Source organism: Ambystoma mexicanum, chromosome 1q, assembly GCF_040938575.1.
Source record: "Ambystoma mexicanum isolate Mex_15411 chromosome 1q, UKY_AmexF1_1, whole genome shotgun sequence".
Taxonomy (NCBI): Eukaryota; Metazoa; Chordata; class Amphibia; order Caudata; family Ambystomatidae; genus Ambystoma; species Ambystoma mexicanum.
The window spans coordinates 1040215737-1040242432 of record NC_090922.1 but is presented as its reverse complement, the minus strand read 5'-3'; the positions used below and the strand labels follow the sequence as shown (position 1 = coordinate 1040242432).

The following is a 26696-nucleotide window of genomic DNA, read 5'->3' as shown; positions in this document are numbered from 1 at the left end:
TGGCCTGACCAACCTTATATTGAAGGAATATCCAAAAGAGTGGTCAGGGGTAATCATCTCCATTTTGAAAAGGGTGGCAAGGAGAAGGCAGATTCTGCAGTCTTGGAGGAAATCAATTATTGTTCCGGTATTCAAGAAGGGAGATAGAACAGCGCAGCAAAATTCCAGACCAATACCTCTTTTGGATGCCCCGGGCAAGATTATTGCTCAGCAGCTACTAAGAGAGTTTAATGAGTGGGCGTAGCAGAATGCAATAGGGGACTGGAGGCAGTCTGGATTTGTCCAGGGCTTAGGAACCTCAGTGAACCTATTGACCTTGATCCATTCTATCAGGCCAGCCAGTTTATCTGGCCTTTATTGACTGCAAAGTAGCGTTCGATTCAGTATCGCAAGAGCTGTTCTTGAAACTGGAAAAAGCAAAATGCCCATTGCATACACTACCTTTTATTAAGCAACATGATAACCAGAAATTCAAACGTAAGAGGATTCCTGAAAAGTCAAGGGACGGACGAAGGAAAAGAACCCAGGACAATAACGGTACAAACGCAACTTGTAAAAACTGGTAAAACACAGTTAAATCAAGTGGAATAAAATAAATTGGTAAAAAAGGAAGCAACTATATATGGGCACCTCTTTGCAAATTAGGTTAAACAAGGCAAGCCTTTTCACATGCCCAATTCCAACGGCAAGGGGTCTGAAACAAGGTTGTTTATTGGTCCAGTGCTGTTTAACTATTTCATCTCGGATATTGGGAGATTCTTGGAGTGAATAGTTGTAAATCCACCTAAAATGGGGAACATTCATCTGCAGTGGTTGCTCAATGCAGACGACTTGGTTATAATGGACAAAATGCCAGTTGGACTCCAAAGGTCATTGAGGGCACTGGAGATGTGACCGCTAACTATTTATCTATAAATCTAGATAAAACTAACATCTTGATTTTAAGACCAAAAAATGCAAAGAGGTGTCTTCTGAAATGGAGTGTCTTTCAGAAACCCCTAATGGTGGTAAACGATTATCGTTACTTGGGAATGATTACTAATAACAATAAAAAAGAGATTCCATACCTTGCAGATATTAAGAGAAAGATGGTAGTGGCAGCCACGCAGGCTTCCATTAAACATGAAGGTTTGGTACATTCTCCTGTAAACCCCTAGTAATTTTTTTAAGCAAAAGGTAACGCCATAATTTATGGGGCAGAGAGAAATATGACAGACTGTGTGCCGAACCAAAAGAAATTAGAAGGACTATTTCGGAGGAAAGTGTTGACTCTCCCCAACTGTCTCCCGGTCCAGTCGCTACGGTTCGTGCTGCGACTGCTGTCTCTTGACAGTATGTACAAATGGCGACTCATTAGCTCATATAGAAAATGCATTTGTGTGACGCAAATCATAGCTCTATATATCTATTCTCCCAAAGATAGCTGAAAATATGCATTGAGGTAATGAGCGCAACTGATATTGACCTGAATGTATTACTTGAAAATCCAGATAGAGCGAAACTCAAATTATGGCAGTATGATTGGAGGTTAACTTGGGATGAGTGCAATAAGTATGAAATCTTTAAAAGGGGACATTTTTACATAAAATCAATGAATAAGCCCCAAAGCTATCTGATGACATTTCCAGCCCCAAAGTTAAAGATGTTGTTTTTAAGGTTACATTTTAATTTGTGGCCAACCCGAGAAGTGCAAGGTATTAGAGTGAAATGGACCCAGCAACAGAAATGTTGTAGGTTTTGCAAGAATATTAATGAAATAGAAACTCTGAAGCATTTTCTGGTAGAGTGCCCGCATTTACTCCCACAATGAAAACTGTTCTTGCAAAATGTTTTTAAGGATTATAGAGACCCCACTCCAGAAATGGGAAATGATTTTTATTGGTCAAAGACAAACGGTGATATAGCAGCAGTTAGGTATTTGCCGTCTTTAGATATTTAAGCAGACGGAAAAGCATAATTAAATTTGAAATCCTTTCCAATAGAGGCCTAGGATAGACTGTTATTCAGGATGACTTTATTTTTCAATCAAAATCTAAAAAGGAGATTCAGTCTATCTAAAGTATATTCTCTTACTGTATTATGATGTATCTTTCTCTTAATGTGTTATGATGTATTTTCTTTTATCATGTCTGTTTTTTGTATATGCTTGCAACATAATGTGTTCAAAGGTTGAATTATTGAATATTCAAGCAAACAATAAAATGATAAAACATCAACAACAAAACTATAGATTCACAGGTCTGTGGGTGCCTTTTACGGGGAAGCTTCAATGTTGTAATGTCCTCTGCACTAGATATCTACTTGGGATCCACTACATCACACTGCTCCCAAAACGCTGCAAGAACCCTCAAGGAATTAATGGAAGACAAGAAGTACATAGGTGCCTGGAGGGTAACGGGTCCCTAGCAGCGGGTTCATACTTTATTCTCCCACCCTCACAACAGTTATTCATGCCTAGATATCTGGCTCATTCCTCGGCACCATCTGCAGTACGTAACCGAGTGCAACATCCTCCCCATCACAATTGCTGACTATGCCCCAGTTGTTTTATAGGCCAGTTTGTCTGGTAGCCAGAGGGCTTCTCCTCCTTGGTGGTTAAACCTAGGGTTACTGGAATACGCAGATGACATTGCCCAACTGATTGAGGTAACTGAAGATTTGTGGAGTTGCAACATACATGAGTGATGTATGGCATATGCATAAAATTCATAGCTGGAGGCAGGAAGAGGGAAACATTACAAAATTAATAAGGGAGAAGGGGTCAGCTCATAAGGCCACACGTGATCCGGATACATGGCGCACCTTGATTAAACTTTCAAGAGACCTAAATAAATGTTACCTCCCTTTCAACAAAAAAACACTACTCTGAAAGAGCTCAAGCCCTCTATGAAGAAGGTGATAGGCCATCCAGTTCAATGGCCTACATATTCAGAATCCAGCAACCGAACTGGAATGTTGAGCAGGGGCGTACAGATTCAGGGAGTCTTGTCTGCAGGGACACAAACATTGACTCTGCCTTCTATAATTTCTCTAAAAATATATACACTGACTCATGAAGTAGTGACGGCAAATATAGGCACATTTTTAGAGGCTATAGCTCTCCCCAAACTAGAAGCCACAGTTCAGGAAGCCCTTAACAGCACCTTGTCATTAGAAGAGATTACTAAGGCTAGTCTTGGACTCTCTGCAGGAAAAGCAGTAGAACCCGATGGGTTCCCTTTAGATCTTTACACAGCTTTGGTGGAGCAGATAGATCTGCAACTGCTTTCTGTATTTGAAGAAGCTGCTGACTCATTGGTATTGCCTGGCTCAATTTATGGTGCCAACATAATCTTGATAAAGAAACCGGGGAAGGATCCATCGATGTGGGGGTCCTACACCCCATATCCTTGAACAACACTGATTTAAAAGTTTTTGCGAAACACCTAGCAATGCGTTTGCAGCAGTTAATGTTGCCCCTCGTATGCTCCGATCAGATACAAGGCAGGTGTGTGCCCACTCTCTGCTACTATATGCACGGGAAATAGAACCATAGTGTTGGTGGCAAAACTCAGGGCTGATGATTACCATAAGGACATGGTGGCTGGTTGGAGGGTACATAAAATATCCTTGTATCCAAACAACATTCTGCTTTATGTCAGCCAATATGCAATATCGATTCCTGGAATCCTAGAAATTATAAACGCTTATGGCCCTGTCGCTGGATACACAGCAATAAGTGGGAAGTTCTATCTATTAGAAGAGCAATACCCTGAGATCCTGATTGTGTTGCTCCGTTCATGCTACAACGGGACAGTATCAGATATCTGGGGATAAATGCCTCGCCACAAGTGTGCAAGATAGCCTCACAACGACATAATACTCAAAAACATAGCAGATCTAGGCCGGTGGAATAAGTTACCCATGTTGATGCCAGGATGAAGCAATGGACTCAAGATAAACACCCTTTGCAAATTTACGGATCTGGCTCGTATAATCCCACTCCCCCCGAATTTAGAGTTAATAGGTCAACTTGAAAGGAGCTGTAGCAGATTCAAATGGAGACATAAAAAAAGCAGACCCACTGAATAGAATTTTCAGGCCGTTAAGCAAAATGGTGGACTGCCATAGCCATCATGGTAGGTCTACCACTTGCGGTCCAATTAGTGTGGGTCAAAAGGTGGTTGACAGGCAACATTGAGGTGAGCTGGCTGCCTACGGCGCTGGCTGTTCTTAGGCCATTCATCCCCTGTGAGATGCTTGCAATCCCCTTGGTGAAAACCCCTGCTGAGATTAAATGCCTCCCAATCGTGGGTAATACTATAAAATGTTGGCACAGTGTCGCACAAATTATCAGTGGTAAAATTGTGTGTCCCCCACTGACTATTCTTCCAAGCGGTTTTAATACTAGCAGACAAAAAGCACACACAATTCCCTCCAATGGGATGCTGGGGGGACTGTACAATCCATGATATGACTGAAAACAGCACTTTTAAAAGCTTTTCGAAAGTCAGAGGATCACTAAACCTGTCAGCAAGGGGAGTGGTTAGCCTATAGGTCAGTTGTGAAGGACGTAGCTAAGGTTATCTCAATCAGTGCCCACACGAGAACTAAATCAATACGTGAGACTCTAATGTACCAAGAGACGACCACGTACACCCACCTTAAAAGAGTCTATAATGCTCTTAAATTGCCAAACTTTCAATATAACAAGGTACTTGCTCCTCTCTCGGCAGAAGATTTGGGCCTAGAGGTGTGAGAAGATGACATCACACATTTTTTAGACCTCACTCTATTGTCATCATTTCGTCTGAGGAACTGGGAGCTGGAATCTTGCATTATACAACGGATATACTAAACACTGGTTAAACTCTGCAATGGGCTTGTCCCAAACCCTGTGTGTTGGAGAAACTGTGGGCGGGTAGGCACTGCATGGCACATACTGTGGACATATCCTGCTACCAGTGTGTTCTGAGTTGCTAAGGCGCTAGGAAAATAGACTGATGGGCTGCTTGCTTGGACCACATTCTCTTTCTTTTTGGGAAAGGAATAGACGGGTGTGTGGAGAACAAACTTTAAAGCGGTTAGCGCACATACTGATATTTTCAGCCCGAAAGCTGATAGGTGCTAATTGGAAGTCCGCGATCCCACCAACGTACACTAACATAGGCCTTTGCATGATTCTCAAGTGAGACCCTGCTGGAACTGAATGAAACGGAAAGGCTATGAGTCAGCCGGAAAACCGGCGTGGGTCCCGGAGGCCTAGTGGCAGCCTGACGATCACAGCTAACTCAACCATGTTCTTACCTCTGGAGGCATCATAGGGCCATGAGAGGGAAAAAGAAGGAAGCCTATTCTTTCCTCCACGCACTATGTAACTGAGACTGTAACCCCACCATATTGCTGTGTTTTCTCTCCGTGCAATGGTTATGGCATTTGCATGATGTGACATGTTCTTGGAATTATTTCCTCGCGTCTTGTTCATTCTTAGTTCTTATTTATTTTGTCTCTCTTACCTCTTTTCATTGTCTTTCTAGTACTTACCTGTTTAGTCTCATGTTGACGATGTTATGGCATCTATATCAAAATTAATAAATAAACAAAGAAAAAAGCACTAAAGGGTCAAATTAATCAATTTGTGTCATGTAAAAATAAAAGCCTTTGTGAATCTTAACCTCTGGCATTGCTCTGTGAAACCCTCCAGACCATCGTTCTTTGCCTGGCAAGCCATTACTGAAGGGAAAAATCCTATACAAATCAGGTTTGGTCCCACCCCAAAAGGGGAAGTCTAGCCCGAACTGCTAGGTAACATCCCTTCTGCATGAGACCACAAGCATCTCCAGACATGTTTCCGCCGTGCTGGGCCTCATCAGTGAGGAGTAGCCTGCATCTCTAGTTCAGCAGACATGGGACCCACGTCTGGGCATACCCTTTCCACTCAGGGTGACAAAGCAAAAACAAAGAGGTGAAGGTTGGAAGGTTTAGAAAAAAAAAACTTTGTGAAACATGCTTTAGAACTGTTGCAAACTATTAAGTCGCTAGAAACTGCATTCTATAATAAACCCTTGAATCTCACTCTTGCTAATCTTATTGGTAAATCTATACAATTTAATAAAATGTCTATTGGGAAAGCTTGTGGAATATTGTTAAAAATAAAAGCCAAAGAGAAATCCAGCATTTTGTCGATACTGAATCCAGTTCTTTCTTTTACAAAATCTTTATTCTACTAACTGTTCCTCTTCATTGGATGACGTTGCTAGTTATCTTTCTAAAATGATTAACCCAGATTCAAATCTTTAGAACGTTTGTCCCTTGAAATACCTGTTCAAGAAATAAAAAAGCCATTATTAGTCTTAAATTAGGCAAGCCTGCAGGATCGAACGGCCTCCCTATTTGTTTTCTTGCCACTTTTTCTGATCTCATATCTCCTTACTTGTTTCAGGTATATTCTCATTGTATAGATTTAGGTAAGAGTACAGGCTCTTTCTATGAAGCATTGCTTTTCTTTTTGCCAAACCTGATAAAGATCCTCTGCTTGATAAACATTATTATCCTATTTCTCTTATCAATTCAGATTGCAACATATTTGTGAAAATCTACTGTAATCATTTAGGTACTTATATGTTTTATCTTGTTCCTAAAGATCTGTCAGGGTTATTAGGGGAAGATATGCCTCTTTTAACAGCCATATATTGTGTAGTGGGTTATCATGGAACAAATCCTGTCAGGATCCTTTATTATTCTGTTTAGATGCAGAGAAAGCATTGCTCGTGTCTCCTTGCCTTTTATGTTTCAAGCTCTGAAATAGCATGTTTTACATCCTTATTTTATTGCGTAAGTTAAAATGTCATACTCATTTCCATCTGCCTATATTGATATCAAAAGCGCTTGCTCCACTTTCTTACCAATACGTAGAGGAACTTACTACTTCCATGTATTTTTGTCTTATTTTTAGAATATTTTCCATAATATATACATACAAAGGAACCTATTTCTGGAATTAATGTTGGTGATAATTCTGCTCCATTGTCTGAATATGCAGATGATTTTTTTCTCTATCTTTCTAAGCCATCATCATAACTTAATTACTGTGTTTTCTAAAGTCTCTGATTATAAACAAAATGTTGAAAAATTTGAAATCCTTCTCCTTATTAATGCTGTTCACACTTGCTCATCCAATGTTATGCCATGATTCAAATCTCTCATTCTATTGAATATCTGGGCATTACATTTATAAAGATATTGACACTACCATTCAAAATAATGTTGATTCGATATTTACAAAAAATTGGCCATTTAACCTCTAAGTGGTCCCCTCTACCCCTTCCTGGTGGAGATGACTTGATTCTAACACAATAATGCTAGTTCTCATAATTCTTTATCAATTGTCTATGCTCCAACATCATTTCCTTTATCTTTTATTCAAAAAAGTGGATAGTTTGCTTACAAAATGATATGGAGTAATAAACTACCCACAATTGCTCTGAATAAATTGAAACTCCTTAAAACTCCCTAAAAGTAAAGATGGTGTTAAGTTCCTTCGACGTCCAACATTATCATAAACCTTTTGCTCCTTGATACCTATCACAGTGAATACATCTTAAAAAAATCTGATGATTCAATTCCATTTTGGTGTAAAATTGATCTCTCCCCAGTGGCACCTTCCCGCAAGAGTGACATTCTTCTTATGACTTCAATGGCCCAATATTACAAAGTTCCCATTGTTGCATTTATTTTGTTTAATGGTATGGGATTTTTTTCTTAATCTATCATATAATTTAGACTCTTGGGAACATACATTTCTGTGGACTAATAAGCAGATTCTGCCGAATAATCATCTGGAATCTTGAATTCATTGGTATTGTAAACCTATTTATTATATTTAACACTTATTTGAAGATACAACACCTATTCCCTTTTGCACTTTATGTCCCGATATGCCCTTAGTGAGATAGATTTGGATTTTTACAGATTCAGTTATCATACTTCAACCAAACATACTATCACACTTGCACTCACATAATTATAATCGTTTTTGTATGCGGTATGGATTATTTTTTCCAATGAGCCAATGATTATTTAATGTCACTACAACAGCAGTGTGTCATATACTAATGTTGGACCAAACATAGAATGTACTTTTTATGGAGGTCTAAAGAAGTAAATGTATATATAAAATTGTATACACTTACAGCTTTTAAACTATGCTGCTTAACAAATTATACTGTTTTTTCCCACAGAAAATGTACCAGAGATTCCAGCTTCATAACGCTATGGAACTAAGTAACCATACCAAGTATAATCAAATACATATTCTATAAGCACTATCCTCAATTGTGCCACAATCAAAAATACCATATACAGTTCAATTATATCATTCCACTATATTTCTTAAAGCCTTCTATCAAAGCTGCCTCATTTTACTCTCTCTTGGATGATAATATTGAACTGGATATTAATACTTCTAAAACTGAAATAGATTCGAGAAACACGTTTGGAATATCTATACCCACTGAAAAATGGGAAATCATGTGACTTAAATGAATTAAAACTTCTATTGAAGCTACTTTCCCACAGACATTTTTTTTGTTATGAATCAAGCCTTTATGTCCCCTGTTAGATTGTTTGAGTCCTCCCCAGAAATGTCTTAATCGTGTGCGACATGTAGCTCACCCAATGCTGCTTTTACTCATATGATTATTGATTGTAAATCAGTTTATTCTTTTTGGTGTGGTGTTTGGAATATTTTACAACATTTTTTTAAGTTTAATACTCTGTTACCTCTAACTAGCTTAACAGTTGGTCCTCTAAGTGATACTGACATTACAGGTATTAGTTCCTCTAAACTTGTCAACGTATTTACCATGATTGCTTTTTATACTGTAATTGGAAATGCCCTAACTATCTATTGTTACTTGGTGAAATAGAATTGTGTTTGCTCCACACACAGAACTGCAAAAATATATTGCTAAATCAGTTCCTGAATATGAACAATTATGTGTTAAATGCTGCATTTTTCACGCGTTTGTATATTGTTTATGTCCTATTTTGCCACCCAGCCATGTTGTTACATTTTTTGAATGCTCCTAAACCTCCTTAAATTTGCATTTGCCAATGTTCCCCGTTCACCCTTTTTGTATCTGTGTTATTGTCCCTCTTATATAATTAGCAAATGTTGTCTTCTATATTTAAGGCTGTTTCATATTGTTTATAATGTATGATGCTATAGTTAGTCTTCCAAGTTTTTAAAAACTCAAATAATTAACCATGTTCTTATAATTTATGAATTTTTCAAAATTATACAATTGAAAAAGATAATACTTGGTAGAACATTATTTACTATCTTGATGATAATAATTTATTTAATTGGATATGTATTTGATTCCTGCTTACTAATTACTTTTTAAAGCAAGTTATCAGTATTGTGAGTTTCTAGGTTGAATTCAGCTTTCTCATAGTTGTTGACTATTTAATATGTATCATTTTATTGCAGGATTATTATATTAACATAGTATTAGTACTTACCTATATATGTGTATATGTCCTAAGGCTTTACTTAATAAAGAGTATATTTTTTTATAAAATATACTGTGACAAATGATTTATTGTGTGCTGTGGGTTGACTAAATGTACTTGTTGACCACTCCCACTCAGAGACATTTTTATAGGAGGACAAAAAGGGGACATGTGCCCAGGTCTTCACTCTGGGAGGGGCCCACTTGGCGGCATGATAAAACAAAGTTAGTTAACAGTTTTTACAAGTCATAAATAACATGTCATGGTATTGTGTTATGCCCTCTGAGAACCTTACCTGTTGTTGATAATTAGATTAAGTTCCAAACTCCTCAATTGATCCTTTAAAACGGTGCTCACTGTTATACATGCAGTTTGTGCATTTAACATAGCACAACTTGTGTATTGTTTTCACATTTATTTTTGGATCAAAGTTGAAATCCATATTGATACGTTTTAGTGTGACCATGGTTAAGAAGATAGAACACTGTGCACTTGTTGCTGAGATCTTTGTTCATTTGCCCTATCACCGTACCAAATCATGGCAAAGCCGACGCAGCCTTTCCGCTCTAAGAGGTTGATAAACTTGTGTATTAAATTTTGAGTGCTACAAAACACTGTATATGTACAAACATGCCAGTTATCAAAATTAATACAGAATCAGTATGTTAGATGTCTAATTACCACCGAGCATAATGTGTTAGTCTGGAGATGTGGTAGGTAACCATATTACAGTGAGTAGAAGAAACGTTCATAGGTGTATATCCTCACTTGGCCATTCATTTACTGACAAGTACTGGTCTGTCTTCAGTGAAAAGGTTTGCTTTATCATATTCTGTTAGCATGCATTTTATTGCTGCTCTTTATTTTCATACAGGCCTTGCGAGTGGAAGGGCCAGAGACAGGTGACAACATGCCACATGCTTCTGGTGAGTTTATTTGTAACAAAACATAGTTTGTTTTTGCCTACAATTTCAAATCTTCTTATTCACATCATTAATAACAATCTGAAAGTCTGGCAAAAAGGAATATAAACAAATAACTTTAATTGATAGTCATTTTTTGAACTGGAGGCATTTTCAACGGTTAAACCCACATCAATTAGTATTCTGGTATTTGTAGACATACATTTATAATGAAAAAATAAAGCTAAAGACATGCTCCTTTTCCATGAGATGTTTCAACAAAGATAATTTATAAAATAATCATCTTGGTCTATAAGTCAGGCCTGCAAGGGTATTATTTCAGTTGGAAGTCAATCATTCACAAATAAATGCAACTTGCTGTAACAAATAAACTTGGAAACAATGTAGTCAAGTGCTGAAATTGCTGGCTGGGCTAAAATCTTAGCTTTAACGTTTAAAGAACATGTGAGCTCTTGAGAAACTCATTTGTTCTGTCATGTTTAATTATTTCGAGAGTGCAAATGTCTTCATTGTTTAACTGGCTATAGTGTTGCTCCATCTATAATAATAGTGACCATTTGTATATTCCACAACTTAAACTCATTTGTTTCTTGGCACACCAAGGGCAACATCATTTGAAAATCTAAACTCTTTCTAATATCAGTATAGGTTTGGATACATGGCCCTTGCTAGTCATTTCTAATTCATATCCTCAGTCTATGCTATGGTATGGGAATCTTCTTCATGATCAATCTGTCCTTCTATCCATGCTTCATCAGTTGTATATTCTGTGAGTCGGATAAGCTGCGCTCTGTACCTATGCTGGGGCATGGGTTTCTGTTTTTAATATAACTACTAATATGTGTCCTGCTCTTATACTAAAGCCTGTATAACTTCCTTGTGGCTAATAAGTCAAAATGTGTCATATCTATGCTAGAAAGCAAGTACCCCTATCGCAAAGTACTGCTAATGTTTCACTTGCAATGCCACTTGTTTACTATTCTGATTCCTTCATGGATGGAGAGAGTCTGAGGATTCCAAGTGAGTTCATGTGCTTATTTTGATTGCTTCCATGGGAAGATATCATGCTACCGGTTGGGAGTGTGAAGACATGGGAGCAGAGGCAGTTGTCAAACGGAGGTATTTAGAGCCCTTAACTTCTTCGGTTCATGGGGGGAGCACAAGATGCCTCTGGACATACTAGCCCCCCAATGAGTCATAGTATCCATGTGAGGGTATGGAAGAACCTGCAGAAAACCACTCCCTACCACTGCAGGTCGGTTTTTCTAAGCCCTCGCCAAAGGGCACTTGAAAAATCTGCTTATAATCGGTCCTCATTATGAGTTTGGTATTATTTCAGAGGTAAATCTGCCGCAACATCACCAAACAGAAATACTGTTACTGCCACTTCGTCCCATTGGTTTAGTATGGGATGACAAGTTGTGGTAGGTGGTGTAAATCCCCATTTGTGGAGTCTGTAGGATTCCCTTGGGGACTTTTAGTGGAATTACCACCTGTGGAATGAACGAGTGGTCATTCCTCTGATTTTTGGAGGAAAAGGGGGAGGATTAACCTCCAGTATCAAACTGATCACTTAATAATTCTGCTTGTGGTAATTATGCCAAACTTTCAATTTGACAGTACGGGAAAAGCGACGGTAAAGGAATTACCACCACTTGTTTCCTGCACTACCAACCTCTTAATGAGGCATTATGTTCAAAGCTAGAAAAAAACATTTTCATATTGGTGATCTGTCGTTCAGATAATAACCGCAGCAACAATATTCAGCAAGAGTTTAGCTCTACTGGCTGTGCATCTCAGTAATGAGGGAAAGCAAGTGTTTTCTTACCTGAGATAATTTGGACTATGGAAGTGCAGGCCACAGACTCTGTTCTATAGTTAATGGTCTTCTCCCTCTTAAACCCCAGATAATTCTGCTAATGGATGCATCTCTTCAGGATTGTGGGGTAGAAGGTAAGCATGAGGGGTAAGATGCAGAGTTGTCATCATCAGGACTTGAAGGTCATCTACAGGTAAACTTTCTTGAAGTAAGCGCTTTTAGTTTAGCTCTCTTATCATTTCTTTAATATGTCTCATTTCAAACTGACCTCATACTCAAGGATACCAGAACCACACCGTTTAATATAAGATAAATGACGCGAGGTGATGAAATAGCACAAGGTTTTACGAATCTAGAACACAGCTATTTCCTTGCATGGAAAATCAGCATCTGGAATATGCATTGAGATAAATAGGAGAATTTTGAAAAGATTGGAAGTTCAGATGAATAACCCAGCATGTTCACTTGTTCAGATTTCAATGGCATTAAAGGGGTGAATGCAGAGGAAAACAAGTGGTCCAGTTTCTTAGTGAGATTTTGCTTAGGTTCTATTTCTAGGACCCAGATATATAAACCTACTCAGCTTACAGGGTGTTTACTCTGGATTATTCTGTTTGCTGAGTGGTCAAAGCAAGCACTTTTAAGGCAGGAGGCGGGGTGAAGGGTATAGTGAAATACTGCTCCAGGATGGTTTGCACAATATATATGTACAAATATATATTTTTCAAATGTTCTGCTCCACAACTTTTTTAGAAGTAGAAAAATCTCAAAAATGTATCCTCATATGGCAACAAAAATACTTCAGTTCAACAGGACCTTTGGCTAGAGACAAAGGTCCAATTAGGAATTAAATCCCCCACCAAGAATGCAAAGGTTATTCCTTTTGGAATGGAAATAATTTCTGATTGGTTGAGCAGTTCACAATGCTCATTGTAAGTGTATTAAGGAATATACCGGATCTGCACACAGAGCCGCATGAAATGGAAAGATCCAAAGAAGACCCAGAAGCTGAAGAGCCTCACTGTAGATCGGGTCAAAGAGGAAGACCCACCCTGTCGAACTGGAGATTGCAGAGGGAGGTCTGAATCCTTTCTACCCTTCACTGTTTAACTGATTTTCATCTCAGTATTTTATATATACTTAAAGATTTGGAATTACTGATTTTTACTGAGCAAATTTGATTTAATATTGTATTATTACCTTCCGTCGTTTGCACTTGCGTGTTTTGGCATACATTTGAGTAATAAAGCTTCATGTTGCACATACATTCAGTTAAGCAAGTTGTTACAAATGTGTCAACATTTTATTTCACTAAAACATTTACCTTACACATACATTCAAATAAGATATGTACATCATTACTTTTAATTTCTCTTATCACAACAGACTTTAAGGAAGACCTTCATTTCAAGGTTGTTCATCTTGTATACTGAAGCAACTATCATTCTTCTTGTTATGTTATGTTAAGTGCATTTGTAGCGCGCATGTTCACCCATATGCATCTTGGCGTGAGGATATACACAGAATAACAAACAACCCACCTGAACCTAGAATAGCAGAGTTTCAAGGTGACGGCAGAACTCAGATGATTTTTGGGATGTCTCAGACTAGTTGGAAGACCATTCCAAAGCTTACTAGCCGCCACCGAGAAAGCCCCCCCCCCACAGCCCTCTGGAGGCGGAATTTTGGAACCACAACCAGACACTCATTACTGGAGCGGAGGGCCCAGTCTGGTATACAGGCAAGAAACCTTTCCTGAAGAAAATCTGCTCCTACCTGGTAGTAGGCCGGATGGACCAAGAATAAGGATTTAAAGACTATCCTTTTTTTCAGTGGAAGCCATTACAGAGATCTCAGGACTGGACTAATGTGGGAACCATAAGGGGTCGCAGTAGTCACTTGAGCCGCAAGATTCTGCAACAACTGAAGACGGTGAATCAGGCCGATGGGATGGGCCGGATAAAGAGTGTTGCAGTAATCTAAACAATTGGTAACAAGCAAGCCAACTACTGCCGGGTGTAGGTGAGCAGGCAAAAAAGGCAAAACACTGCAAAGGATCTTCAGCAGGAAATGGCCTGTCTTGCACACTGCACTCACCTGAGGAACCGTAGAAAGAGAAGATGGGAGATAGACACCAAGATTTTTCACTACCATCACTGGAATAGAAAAATCACCCAGTGTAGCCGGCCAAAAAGAAGAAGACCAAGAACCCAGATCTGAGGAAGCACCCACCACCAGGACCTCAATTTTGTCCCTCTTGAGTTTGAGCCAGTTGTCACTCATCCAGCCCTTCACGGCCCCAGGTACTCGCGCAAATGGGACAACACCTCTCCCTCATCAAGATCTAAATGGACCAGAATCTGAGTGTCGTCTGCGTAAGAGTAGCACCTGAAGCCATGGGAGGGAACGAGACCAACCAGAGGCTGAACATAGATGTTAAATATCATCAGGGACAAGGCAGAAACCCTGGGGAACACCACAAGAAAGCAAACAAGGAGAAGAGATGAAGTGAGGTAAAGAGTCATAAAAGAGGTGAACCAAGCCAGGACAGGGATACCAGCAGAGGCCAGGCGGGACAGAATGATGGAGTGGTCGACAGTGTCAACAGCTGCCGACAGATCGAGCAATATCAGGTCCCCCACACACTGGTCAAACAGTCTGGCTAAGTCATCCACAACCGATACCAAGACACTATCAGTGCCTCCCCCAGACGGAACCCAGACTGAAAAGGGTTGAACTTGACCCATCAAGTCTCATAGTGAGCTGTCCTATTGTGGATACAGTCTCATCCCCGTACCTGTGAACGGATTCCCTCTACCAACAATAACACCCCCTATTCTAGGAGACATTAACTGACCTGTTTTTGTGCTCTGTTGTAACTGTCCTTGTGGCAGAATCATTGTTGACTGTTGTATTTGAAAGTCTTGCTGCACTGTCAGCGCTTGTGTCTGTTGCGCTGTTCGATTCTGAGCAAACCCATCTCCATTCTGCTGTGAATATGCAGGCGGGTTTGTAGCCCCCCTTCTTGAGAATTGCCCATTCTGCATGACTCCTTGACATCTACATGTGCAAACAAAGTGCCCTGTCATACCATATGTCTAACATATAGGATGCAATCTTCTAATTTGCCCCTCCTGCATGCCTTGATTATCGTTCTGTGTGTTTTGAAACCCACCTTGATTATTCTGGAAGTTTCCCTGATTACTCTATAAGCCCCTACCTCAAAAGCCTCCCCTTTCCTTGTGGTACAAATCCACTGTTATTTTCATCGAACTGCCCTTGGTTATTCACACACCCTTTAGGGCCATATGCATTACCTGCCTTCCCATGGACGGGTTCATATCCTGTTCCCAGCTCGTGTGACTTCTTTCTTCTTCATCTCTTATTTAGAGTCAGTCTATCTAGAGACAGCTCCTTTGGTTCAAAACTACATGAGACACCCTCTTTGTCGTACAGCTGCGTACTCTCGAGTCGATCATTTTTACCCTTCCCCTGAACTACTTTCTTAGTATTCATATTATGATAGACTTTATCGGTTGCATCCCCAATAATTCTAGAGTCAAACTCATCCTCCAGATTTGCTCTAGACGGACTTGCTATGGACTCATGTGCTGGGAAGAACTCTAAATCCTCCCATGTCACTACTGTATTAGGATTCATTACTTCCTTGTCCATACGATCAATGTTGCTTTCGTTCTAACTCATCATCAAATTCTCTACACTTTCTTGCTTCCTTTCTCACAATGTTTTTTCAATTGTTCATCTTTATACACTTGTTCCCGTCTTTGTCTATCCTTTTTGCGCTACTCATCTCGATCTTCATTTGCCTCACGTCCTCGATGCTCTTGCCATTGAGTTTGAGCGAAATCTGACCACCCATCCATTCGTTCTGTATAAGCACTAACTCATCAGTTTTCTTTTTCTCTCCTTTCCATCTCTTTATTTCCCGTCCTTATCTCTGAGGATGTACTTGGTCGATCACTTCTCTCCTTGTCGTGTCTCTCCTTGTGTCTCAGGATTTTAGAGATTACGTCTTGCTCAGAAACTTTCTCTGGGCGGGCGACTCATATGCCAGGTTACTATACCCTGTTGATACCTTGAGCTCCCTTAATGGGTACAGCCCATCATCTTTCTAACTATCGCCGTCTGCTTCAGACGCGGTGGGTGGAGCAGAAGGCTCTTCACCCCCCTTTTGCATACAATAAGTAACCCATCTACAGGAGACAGGTCTTCTCTCTCCTCCTGATTATGTCTTTCAGAGCTCTAAGCTCGCTAGTATCTTGTCTAACTTTTTTCCTGTATATGCAGCATGCAAATAAGTCATCATATGCGGCAGAACTACCTTCGATAGTGATTCCCCTTGTGGCCATGGCACGAACATCTTGTCTGCTGTGCCCTTTACCCATTCTGCACTGTACTGTCTAAGCTTGGGTGCGTGTTTGGGTGGCTGCTTACAAAGATGTATAAGCGCAGTAATATTCTCCAGGTTGACACGTCACTTTTTGGCTGTCAATACTCACCTTTACACTTTGCAGATTTTTTAAAAGTACGTTTCAGAAAAACAAAACAATATGAGCGTGCACCAATCGTCACAGGCTCCAATCCCTCTATATCACAAGTTTTACTTTAATCTCTGTTTTCACTAAACACCATCTCAATTCAATATAAAAAAATAAAGAATGAATTCACAGTTCTCGTGTTCTATGTTTTGCATCTATCAGTTCCTCTATTGTTTTTTCACCATATACAGTCATATAAAAAAAACAGACAAACGGACATACTCGACCGGTCACATATATCTCTCAGTCTACTCTTTAAGACTGACCTACCCTCTAAAAATACCCCGATTAGCGTGTGAACCAACCTCTTTAAACAAATTCGTAGTCTACGTCATCCATATAGGGCTCTAGGTGCGATTCCTTCTGTTCTGTTCTTTAAAACGCAGGAAACTAGGTCGTACTCTTTATCGTGGCCTCTCCTCACGATACCTCTTAATTGCTTGGCCTCTCCTCAAGACAATAAATTAAAATTCAATACTCATCATTTCTTAAATTACTTTATCCCAACCTCCCTCTGTTACTTATTTTCCCCTTATTACTCTCTTCACCCATTCACACTTTTGTCACCTCACTAGGTTTTTACTCACCATTCGTATTTTTAACTTCCGACTCTCAGGATCATACACCTCCTCAATAGCCTCTTCAACTTTCCGTTCGTTCAGCTTCCTGTAGACGCCCAGAGGGATTTCTGCCTGAAAACAAGGGACCCGTCTAAACTAGCTTGTACAAGACTTGCTTAAAACTAATCCGTTATTTACAGGGAGCTTCACGTCCTTTCAGCCGAATGGCAGAGGTTGTGCAATATTTCCGGGACCCTAAAGCTTACTTATCTCGATGGATATCTAACCATCAAATCTCTGCTACCACGTGAACTGGAACTTCCAGCCCTTAAAGATGAGCTAGCAATACCCTTGAGATGGATGGGGATGCAGAATTTATTCAAACATCAATAATTGAAACGACTCAGGTAGTTGGCAAAAGGATAACTGTTTTAATATCAATTATCTAAAACAGGGAGTACAACAGACGTCTCCGCGTAAATTCTCTCTCAATGCATTTAAAAAAAAATCTTTTTATTGCGAAAAATCGTCATAGGTGACGTCAACCTATGTTTTACTAATGTCATCCTATCTGGCAAACTACAAAAACGTATTGAAGAAAGTGATAGGGTCTAAGGGATCATCTAAGTATACGATAAATACTCATCTAAGTGGGTGAAAGAAAGTGATTTGTTTCTTAACGTCAAGTGGGGCAACTAAGCCCTCCCCTTAAACAAGTCACTATGAGCGTCACTAAATACACAACATGCCATTGGCTACACAACTATAGGACCGTTAATCATGCGGTCTTCTACTATTGGTTGGCTTCTCTAACGTCCGTCAGTACTTTTCCACCTAGGTTTAGCAGCATGCAGGCTGAGCTTCCAGGTGCTGGTGAGCTGGTCTTAACCATAGCTTCCCACCAATTAGCATAATCATCTTTCATCACCTCAGTGGTCTGCTGTCAATTAGGACTTTGAACTTGTCCATGGGAGTGTTCTATTGCTCTGGAGAATTCAGGGGAGTGAAGGCACGCTCTGCCCTCATGCCTTCACGGATAGGTGTAACCATCAAGCTCGTCCAACTTCTCCTCACCACGTGACTGAAGACTACAAAATCGAGTTTCTAGTACATTAAAATACTATTTTCTAATAGATCTGTGATGTCTTCCTTGTTTTTGTCCAAGCCTACTGAACAGGAGCTTTGTTTTTTTCACACGATTTGTATTCAATGTCTGCTCACTCCAGCCTTTTATGGCCTTGACTTATTGGCTCATCCAGATTTGACTTTCTGAGATTCAGTAATTCACTTGTTTTCTAACTGCGACACATTGGAAAAGAGGCCTTCCTTATTTTGCTCAGCTCTGCTATTGTACGTAGTGGAAACATCCATTCTTTACTGACTGCAATATATGTGTACATGTTGGTGTATGCCACAATCTATTTGTTATACAGCTAGCCTCAAGAATACTTTGTCTGCTTGCGTTTCTTTGCATATGTGCACGTGTAAACCAGCTTGATATCTTCATCCATTCCGTGACATAAGTTTCTTCATCTTGATCCCAAGATGCCACTTATTCTTTGATACTTTCTTATAGAATATCTGCATTCTCTAGTCTCTGCATCTCTTCTAGGTACGTCAGCTCTGCTCTGTATGACATCACCATTGATCTTCGCCATTTATTTGTCCTGTTTCTTCCGGGATTTAATTCAAACGACCATCGTGCTGTCTCGTATGCAGGTATGGTTTTCTCAATGGGAACCTTGCTTCCAGGATTCTCCTTGGTATCGGTATTTTCACTGGTACCGCACATGTCTCACACTCTGGTTTCCAACGTATAGGCAGGATGGGCAAGGTGATTGAGGTGGGGATACTTAGCTCCTTCTCTACAGGGTCAAGCAATGCAGAAGAGTTCAAGAACGAGGAAAGAAGTGGAGATACCAAAGCCTCTAAGAGTTTCATAAAAAAAGGAAGCAAAGAGATAGGACGAGAGTCAGCCAGAACAGAGGCGTCCAGTGATGGCTTTTTTAGAAGAGGAACCACTATAGCTTGCTTAAGCTCACTCTGGATATATCCCGATTAGCAGGAGAGATTAGCAGCTTGGGTGAACCAAGAAATCAAATCCGGCATAATGTCTTTCAGGTCAGATAACGGAACAGAGTCAGAAGGGGCTGTAGATATCAACTGACATGTGGCAGTAGACAGAGTGTCGTTGGAAATCAAAGGAAAGGTTGACCAACTGAAGACTATCAGTTTGCCAAGATTTTCTGAAGTTAGAGTGGTGGTAGCCTGACTCAGTTTGATATGATGTCCTATATCCACAATCTTGGTATGAAAGAAGTCTGCTAGGGCATCACAGAGTCACTGAGAAGGGGCTGGTACCGGCATAAACCGTGCAGAGGATGAGAAGAATTTAACTACCACGAATAGCTCCCTAGAGCGACTGAGGGCAGTCTCAACCTTAAGCGTGAACAAATTCGGCTTTGCCAGAAGGATAGACCTGTGGTAGCTCCTGGTGAGTATACCAAAGGTTGTATTATCATTGGGAGTATAAGATGTGTGCCACTTGTGTTCATCTTGCCGTACCTCCAATCGAGCCCCCCTAAATTCCTGAGAGAACCTTGGCTGGGAGGGACATTTGCGTAGCTCGGTGTGTTTAAGTGGCACCAATTGATTGGCCGTATCGAGAAGCGCATGAGAAAGAATGGTAAATTCCACAGGGAGACCTGTGGAACACTTGGCCTTAACCAGAATCCAACCCCTGCAAGTTTCTTCTCAATACAGGAGCTTGGTGTGGTGCAGACATAGAAGATGCGCCAGGCACCAGGAAGGGGTGTAAGTAATGATCGGACCAAAGGACCGGCTTTACTGGTAAACTGGGGTTGGCAGAAAAGATTAGGACCAACATGCCCCCTAGCTGATGGGTAGGCTCCAGAAAAAATTGAGTTACACCTAGATCACCAAGTGCTTCAAAATAGTGACACAACACTGGGGCGACAGGCGGATTGTATCTAATATTAAAACCCCCTAATAATAGTAGATTACAATATTTCATCTGGAAGGAGCCAAACAATGCCAAAAAAAGGGTCTAAGGAACTAATGTAGGAGGTCGCTAAATTAATAGAAAGAGTACAGAATAAGAAGCAGAGATTGGCAAACTTATCAAAAAAGCCTCAATGGCCAAGCCATGGGCTATAGTAATGAGAAAAACGTTAGAGGATGCTTTAAAAAAATAGAAATCCCCCCACCCAGATGAGGAGCCACTCCGTCCTGGTGGATCATTTTATAATCCACCAGGAGCAAGTGAGGAAACACAGGGGCTGAGGTATCACAACGCCACAAAGCCAGGTTTCGGTGATGCAGACTATGGGCCTCATCACAAGTTTGATGGAGCAGTAAAATGCGGCCGTAAGGCTATTGCCACTGCATTTACCACTCTCGAGTTGGGCGGAAAGTTGGAGTTTTACCTACATCTTTTTGCTGGAGGTAAAAATCTCCACTTTCTGTCTGTTTTTCTGTGCTATTAGTACATCGCTAATTGCACTGGTGCTAATAGTGCTGAGAAACCCCCTGGACCCAATGGGAAATGGGGATTTACTGCATTACCACTACTCGTGATCCAGTGCAAATTGCACTGCACCAAGAAGCAGGAACGCTAATTGCGTTGGGCGGAATCCAGCACAATTTCAGTTGGGATACCGCCCAACTCATGATGAGGCCCTATGTCATGCCACAATAAGAGACATTCCGGCGAAAACATGGGGCTGTTCATCAGCCGGATTATACTGACTGGGGCTTCAGACCCCGTGTACTTGGGGACCGGATGGGGTCTTTACTGTATTTTAAATACTAATTAATATCACACAAAATTATGTTTGGTGCTGAGCGTTTCACTTTGTGTCTGCCATTACCTATATGCTTCATTTTACTATTTTCACAGACCATTTGAATAGTGTTTGCAGGCCAAACATAGACTATAAAATCTTGCAGCCTTCTCTTTCTGTATTTGCTTCGTATGAACCATGGGCATTTAGCTAAGTATCCTTTAAAGCAGCAACATTGACACCTGAGGACGTATACAATTATGCCGAAATACAATTTCTGAACTATTGACAAATACCTGCTCCATTGTCTGAAAGCTCTATCGTTACTGTTTTTCCAGCTTCAGGCTCAATAATGGCTGTCACATTTGCCCCAAGAACAGGTAAGAAACCTTGGCTGACTTCAGCATACACCACCATAGGATTTGGAAAGCTTGTCGTGTCTTTATTCATATGGGCCTTTACAGTCACTGGAGGTACATTGTTGTTGGCTGCCCGGGTGGTCACTGTCATGCTCAGAACCTGCTCTGTAGTCTGTGTATTGCACACACTGTACATCCAATCCCCGGCCTGCAAAGAAAAACACATCTGTTTGGTTAACCAACATATGGTATGTCTCACTGCTAAAAAATGTTGCTAGACCACTATGTTAGTACAGTCAACATAACTTGCACCGAGTAATGAGCTGCAAAGGAGTAGATATAAATCATGTCCTAACCATGGACCTAATAAGGGAGCATCACACATCTGGGGCTCCAAAAGGATCACAAAGCTCGAACCACCCAGAAAGGGAATAAAACATGCCTCAACATAAACCTAGTTTGACCAAGAAAAATGCTGAGAGACAGGCAATCAGAATCCTCAGAACACAGTCAATAACTACGTTTAGAACCAAGACGAGAGGCGCCAGACAATCAGGTGCAGGCTACCAGCACTTATCTGGCAGGCTGCCTTTTATTTGCATGCTTCGGTCCACACAATGTCCACTCAGTTTCCCCTGCTTCACACATGCTCCCTTCAGCCTCAAACCACCAGTGCACATCTCCTTAGCACACCCCACGTCCATCTGCATTTACATTGAATTAACATTTTTTAAATTGTATATGTATTTCTATTTGGGTGTATATAGCGCAAACCTAGCTAGGAAACAACAGAGCACTGTAGAAGAAATGTGGGGTTAACAGATGTTGGTGGAAGGGGAGATTGCATGTTATAGTACTTGGCTATCCCATGCTGCAGGAGTGGTATATACCTATGAGCAGGAGTTTCTAAGTTGTACCTAGTTATTCCTTGAAAGGCAGGGCTTTTTGTTCACTCCTGAACTACAGGAACGTTGGACCAGTCCTGATTGTGACTAGGGTTGGCATTCCACTAGGCTGGAGCATAGAAAGAGGTGGCCTGTTTCCTGTTTTTTCCCTTTGTGTGGCAGTTTAGTCTCAAGCATTGCAATGGTCTGCCTCCTTTAGGAGTGTGTTCCACCTTAGCCCACATGTTGTGTGGCTAGGCAGGATGGTGTTTGGGTTGCCTTATATGTGATGCAGGCAGTTCTGAAGAGTATTCATCCAGAATGTGGAGCCAGTGTCATTTTCTCAGGATGGGGAAGGTGTAGTCACATTTCTTAATACACATTTAGATGCGTGCAGCAGCATGTTGAATAGCACCAAGGGGGGGCAGGTGTTTGTTTGGGATGCTGTGAGGAGGGTGTGCACTCCATTGAGGTGTGAGATTACCAGTCCCTGGACTGTGGTTTTGTAATCCTCAAGTGGGAGAAAGGGCTTTATCTTGCAGATGAGTGCTAGTTGATACAAGGCGTTTTGGGCTTTTTTGATATGTTTCTAGAAGGAGAGATTGCTGTTCATAATGAACCCAAGTGATTTGACTTATCTCATGAAGATGCCAGTCAATCATTAACCCTTGGTTTAGATGGATAGCCTAGTGTGACGAATTTGGATTGATGGGATTGAATTTCAGGTTGGTGCTTGGATAGAGATGAGGCATTTCTTGAGGTATGAAATGCCTTGAGTACAATAGACTTTGAGGTATAACTGAATATTGTCAGCCTAGTGTTGAAGTGAGATATTGGAAGTGAGAAGAAACCTGAGTGGTTCCCTATAAAGATGAGATTGACGACCACTGGGAATAGTATTGAAATCTGGTCACCGGATAATCGTTGGCTCTGAAGTTACCCATCTGGACTCCTTTGTAGCTTTCCAAGAGGTGGGCGCAAAACCTTTTGAGAACTGTGCCTGTAAATACGGTTCTATCTGATCATAGGCTTGTGCGTAAGAAATGGGTTGACCGTGCAAATACAGTAGAGAGGTTTAGGAGGACCAAGAGGCATGAGTGGTCTTCATCTATGATTTGATGATTTGGAGTGCATCATCTCTGACCTGAAAGGTGGCGGTTTCTTTGCTGCGTTTGGGTCTAAATGCAGTTTGGTAGTTATTGAGTAGGCCATGTTGGTCAATCCGAGCATGAAGTGGGTTGGCATCTGCCTTCTCAATTAATTTACTAATGAAAAGAAGGCCAGTAGTCGCCTGGTAGTTAGCAAGTTCATCTGGGTGTAGAGTGTTTTTTTTTAACAGTGGTCAGATTAATCCTATTTTTAAGGCGCTTGAGAATATGCCATGATCAAGCAAACCATTGTCTATTGGGAAAGTGAGGGGTAATGGCAGATTCTGAGAAGATGGCATAGGGAATGATGTCATCGTTGTATGAGGTAGGTTTTAGTGACACAGGAGTATCAGTGAGTTTTTTTGGGTGAGGGGTGGGAAGGTTGTCTGGGGGTTATGTTGCATGAGATGGAATTGTGAGCAGGGGTGCACTGATTTTGGCACATTTCTATCTCTGATTTTATCTATATTTTTGATGAAGAAGTTGTTAATTGCATTGCATTTTCCTGTGCACTTGGGGATGATTGTTTTGGGCACTGGCTTGGAACAGAGTTTGACTGCCACAAAGAGGGTTTTACTCCTGTTGGCGGCTGCAGCAATAGTAATGGAGCAGTATACAGCTTTAGCTTCAGTGATGAGCGTACAGCAAGTCCTGCATAATGCCTTGAAGGTGAGTAGGTTATCATGCTTACTGTTTTGGTCCAGCATTTTTGTTGTGCTCTTTTATTGTCACTCTGTTTTGGGATATACCAGGTGGCAGAGGAGTTAAGCTTGACACAGTGTTCTTTCAGGGGGCTATCTATTTCTACCAGTTTGTTCATATATTGGTTGAAGGTTGAAAATAAGATGTCGATATTCCGGTTATTTGGGATGGCTAGTATTGCAAGACTGTATTCTTGTGCTTTAAAACTCATTCTTAAAGGAGTGTCAGGAAGATATAGTGGGCTTCACCTGCCCCTTATCGGTTGGGAGGGTAGGCATAAGGAGGATAGGGATTGCAGTGTTGTCTGTCTGGTCACTTGAGTTTGAGCTTAGCTCTTTAGCAGGTGAGACACAGAGAAGATATTTCACCTGATGTGGCTACGGCTCAGTAGATGTTGTTTTATGTTCATGGATTCTGTGAAAGAGATGCAAAGTAGGATTCTGTTGGTGTGATAGTGGGAATTTGAAAGTGAGGAGCTCCATGGAGTTCAACGGCACCTGGCTGAGCACAGTGAAGGCCCACTTGAATTTGTGGATGTCTGCCACACCTTCCCCTACCTTCCCTGTGTGGATGGCATGTTGTATGCTGCACCCGGGTAGGATAAGGATGTCAAAGATGTGGGAGGAGTTGGGGGAAAGCCATGTTTCAGCAATACATATGTTGTTTAACTCGTGTGTGTAAATTGTCAGCAATGTCAGCAGCATGGACAGCTGAGTGAGGGTTGAGTAGAATCAGTCTGCATTAGTGCAGTGGGGGCGGAGGTTCGACGAGAGGTAGATGATGTTTCAAGGATTTGCAGACCGGGAGACTTGTGAATGTTAATGGGCCCGGGCCTTTAAGAGCATGTGAATGATATGTGACTTAGGTGAAGCATTATTATGTCTCCCTGATGTTCAAAGGGAAGGGGTTCCTGCCCTTGGCCCTGTCCAGGCTCCAATAGGCCCAAACAGGCAATGTCCTTGTCTTCGTCCTTAGTTGAGGACGGCGGGGGTGAGGACGTCTAGAGAAGACTGCATATAAGGAAATGCAGGTGGCTTTTGAGTGGCTGGTAGGCTGGTGGAGAAGAGCTGGTCAAATGACCGGGGACACTCCTCTGAAACTGGCAGATAATCACTGCAATGGCATTGAAAAAAACAAGCATTTAAATAGTTGCCATTTGCTGGGAAAAACTGGAAGAATTTGAGCTAATCACATGACACGGGATAGTCTTCTTAGCATGACGGAAAAACATTCTCGTCCTTCACCATCCTGCTTTTCACCACTGCAGCCACCATGAACCTAAGAAAAAGTACTAAAGCACTGCATTTCTCTAAGAAAAAGTACTAAAGCACTGCATTTCTATGTCCATGGTGTGATCTGTGTACTTTGGCTAAGGGAATCATGTGTACTTATTAACAAAGCTGGGTATGTTACCATTAAATAACCGACAACGAGGGCCATAAGGTTCACCCAGCAGGGTGATTAACTTATTTGTCTTGATAGCCTTAAATACCAAACTTACCGTAATACACCGTATATACGAGGGCAAATGATAGCAATGAATGATAGCTTTGTGATACTTATATAACATGTAGGACTTTGGCTTTTACCAAGTTTGAGACACTGTTGGGAACATTTGTAGATCTTTACAACCCAGAATTCCTTGAGCATATCTTAATTGCAGGAGAGTTAAATGCTCACTTTGAGCTACTGACAGCATTCAGTGAGGCTCAGAAAGAAGACAATGAAGCATAAGGTATAGCTAAATTACAAGAGGCGAACCCATTGTGCCAGTATGCCAATGTAACATGCAACTTGGTTTTCTGAGTATAACTGGGCCCATGTGTTGTGGGAGCAGCTTCAACAGAGCCAGGAGCAGATGTCTCACCCATCTTGCCAACCACACCAACACTTCCGGCCCTCCCGTTAGTTACTGCCAGGCGCCACAGTGTTGTGGAATTGTCGAGATATTGGCAATCACCACACTACCTGAGATGTTGACATCAGCGCGTGCACTGGCCACAGGACTATGAAGGGAGGACAGGGGGGCTTATGAGGGAAAGTGATAGAGGTGGGGGCGAGAGGAGTAAGGAACCTTGTTTGCCAGCCGGACCCAGATCAGGACAGAGGCGCATCAATGGAGACTACGCAAGCCGAGCACCTCAATTCAGGACAGAGATGCAAACTAACCAACCCCACTAACAATTTCCCTTTCTGCATACACCTCTCAAACTCCAAACCAAAACACAGCCAAAACCTACAGCACAGCAAACCGCACAAACTTCACTACATTGCAACAACAAAACAAAAACACACATAGACTCGCACAACAGTACACGACGACTACCGGCCTCAAACACCCCAGGCCCAGCCAACGGACCCACCGGGCTGAGGTCGCCAACAGCACATCACTGCTCTCTTGCACTTTTCCTGCTTCGACCCACTAACTCAACCCCCTCCCCCCT

The 26696-nt window shown here is 41.2% G+C and overlaps 1 protein-coding gene across 1 annotated transcript in view; it reads right to left on the bottom strand.

Moving 5' to 3' along the window:
* The window catches only part of LOC138541042 (calcium-activated chloride channel regulator 1-like), a 311873-nt gene that overhangs the window by 17439 nt on the left and 267738 nt on the right, over positions 1-26696 (bottom strand). Inside the window, exon 11 of the mRNA XM_069641725.1 lies at positions 21456-21726. Coding sequence (XP_069497826.1) covers positions 21456-21726 — 271 coding nt within the window. The remainder of the gene's footprint in view (positions 1-21455; positions 21727-26696) is intronic.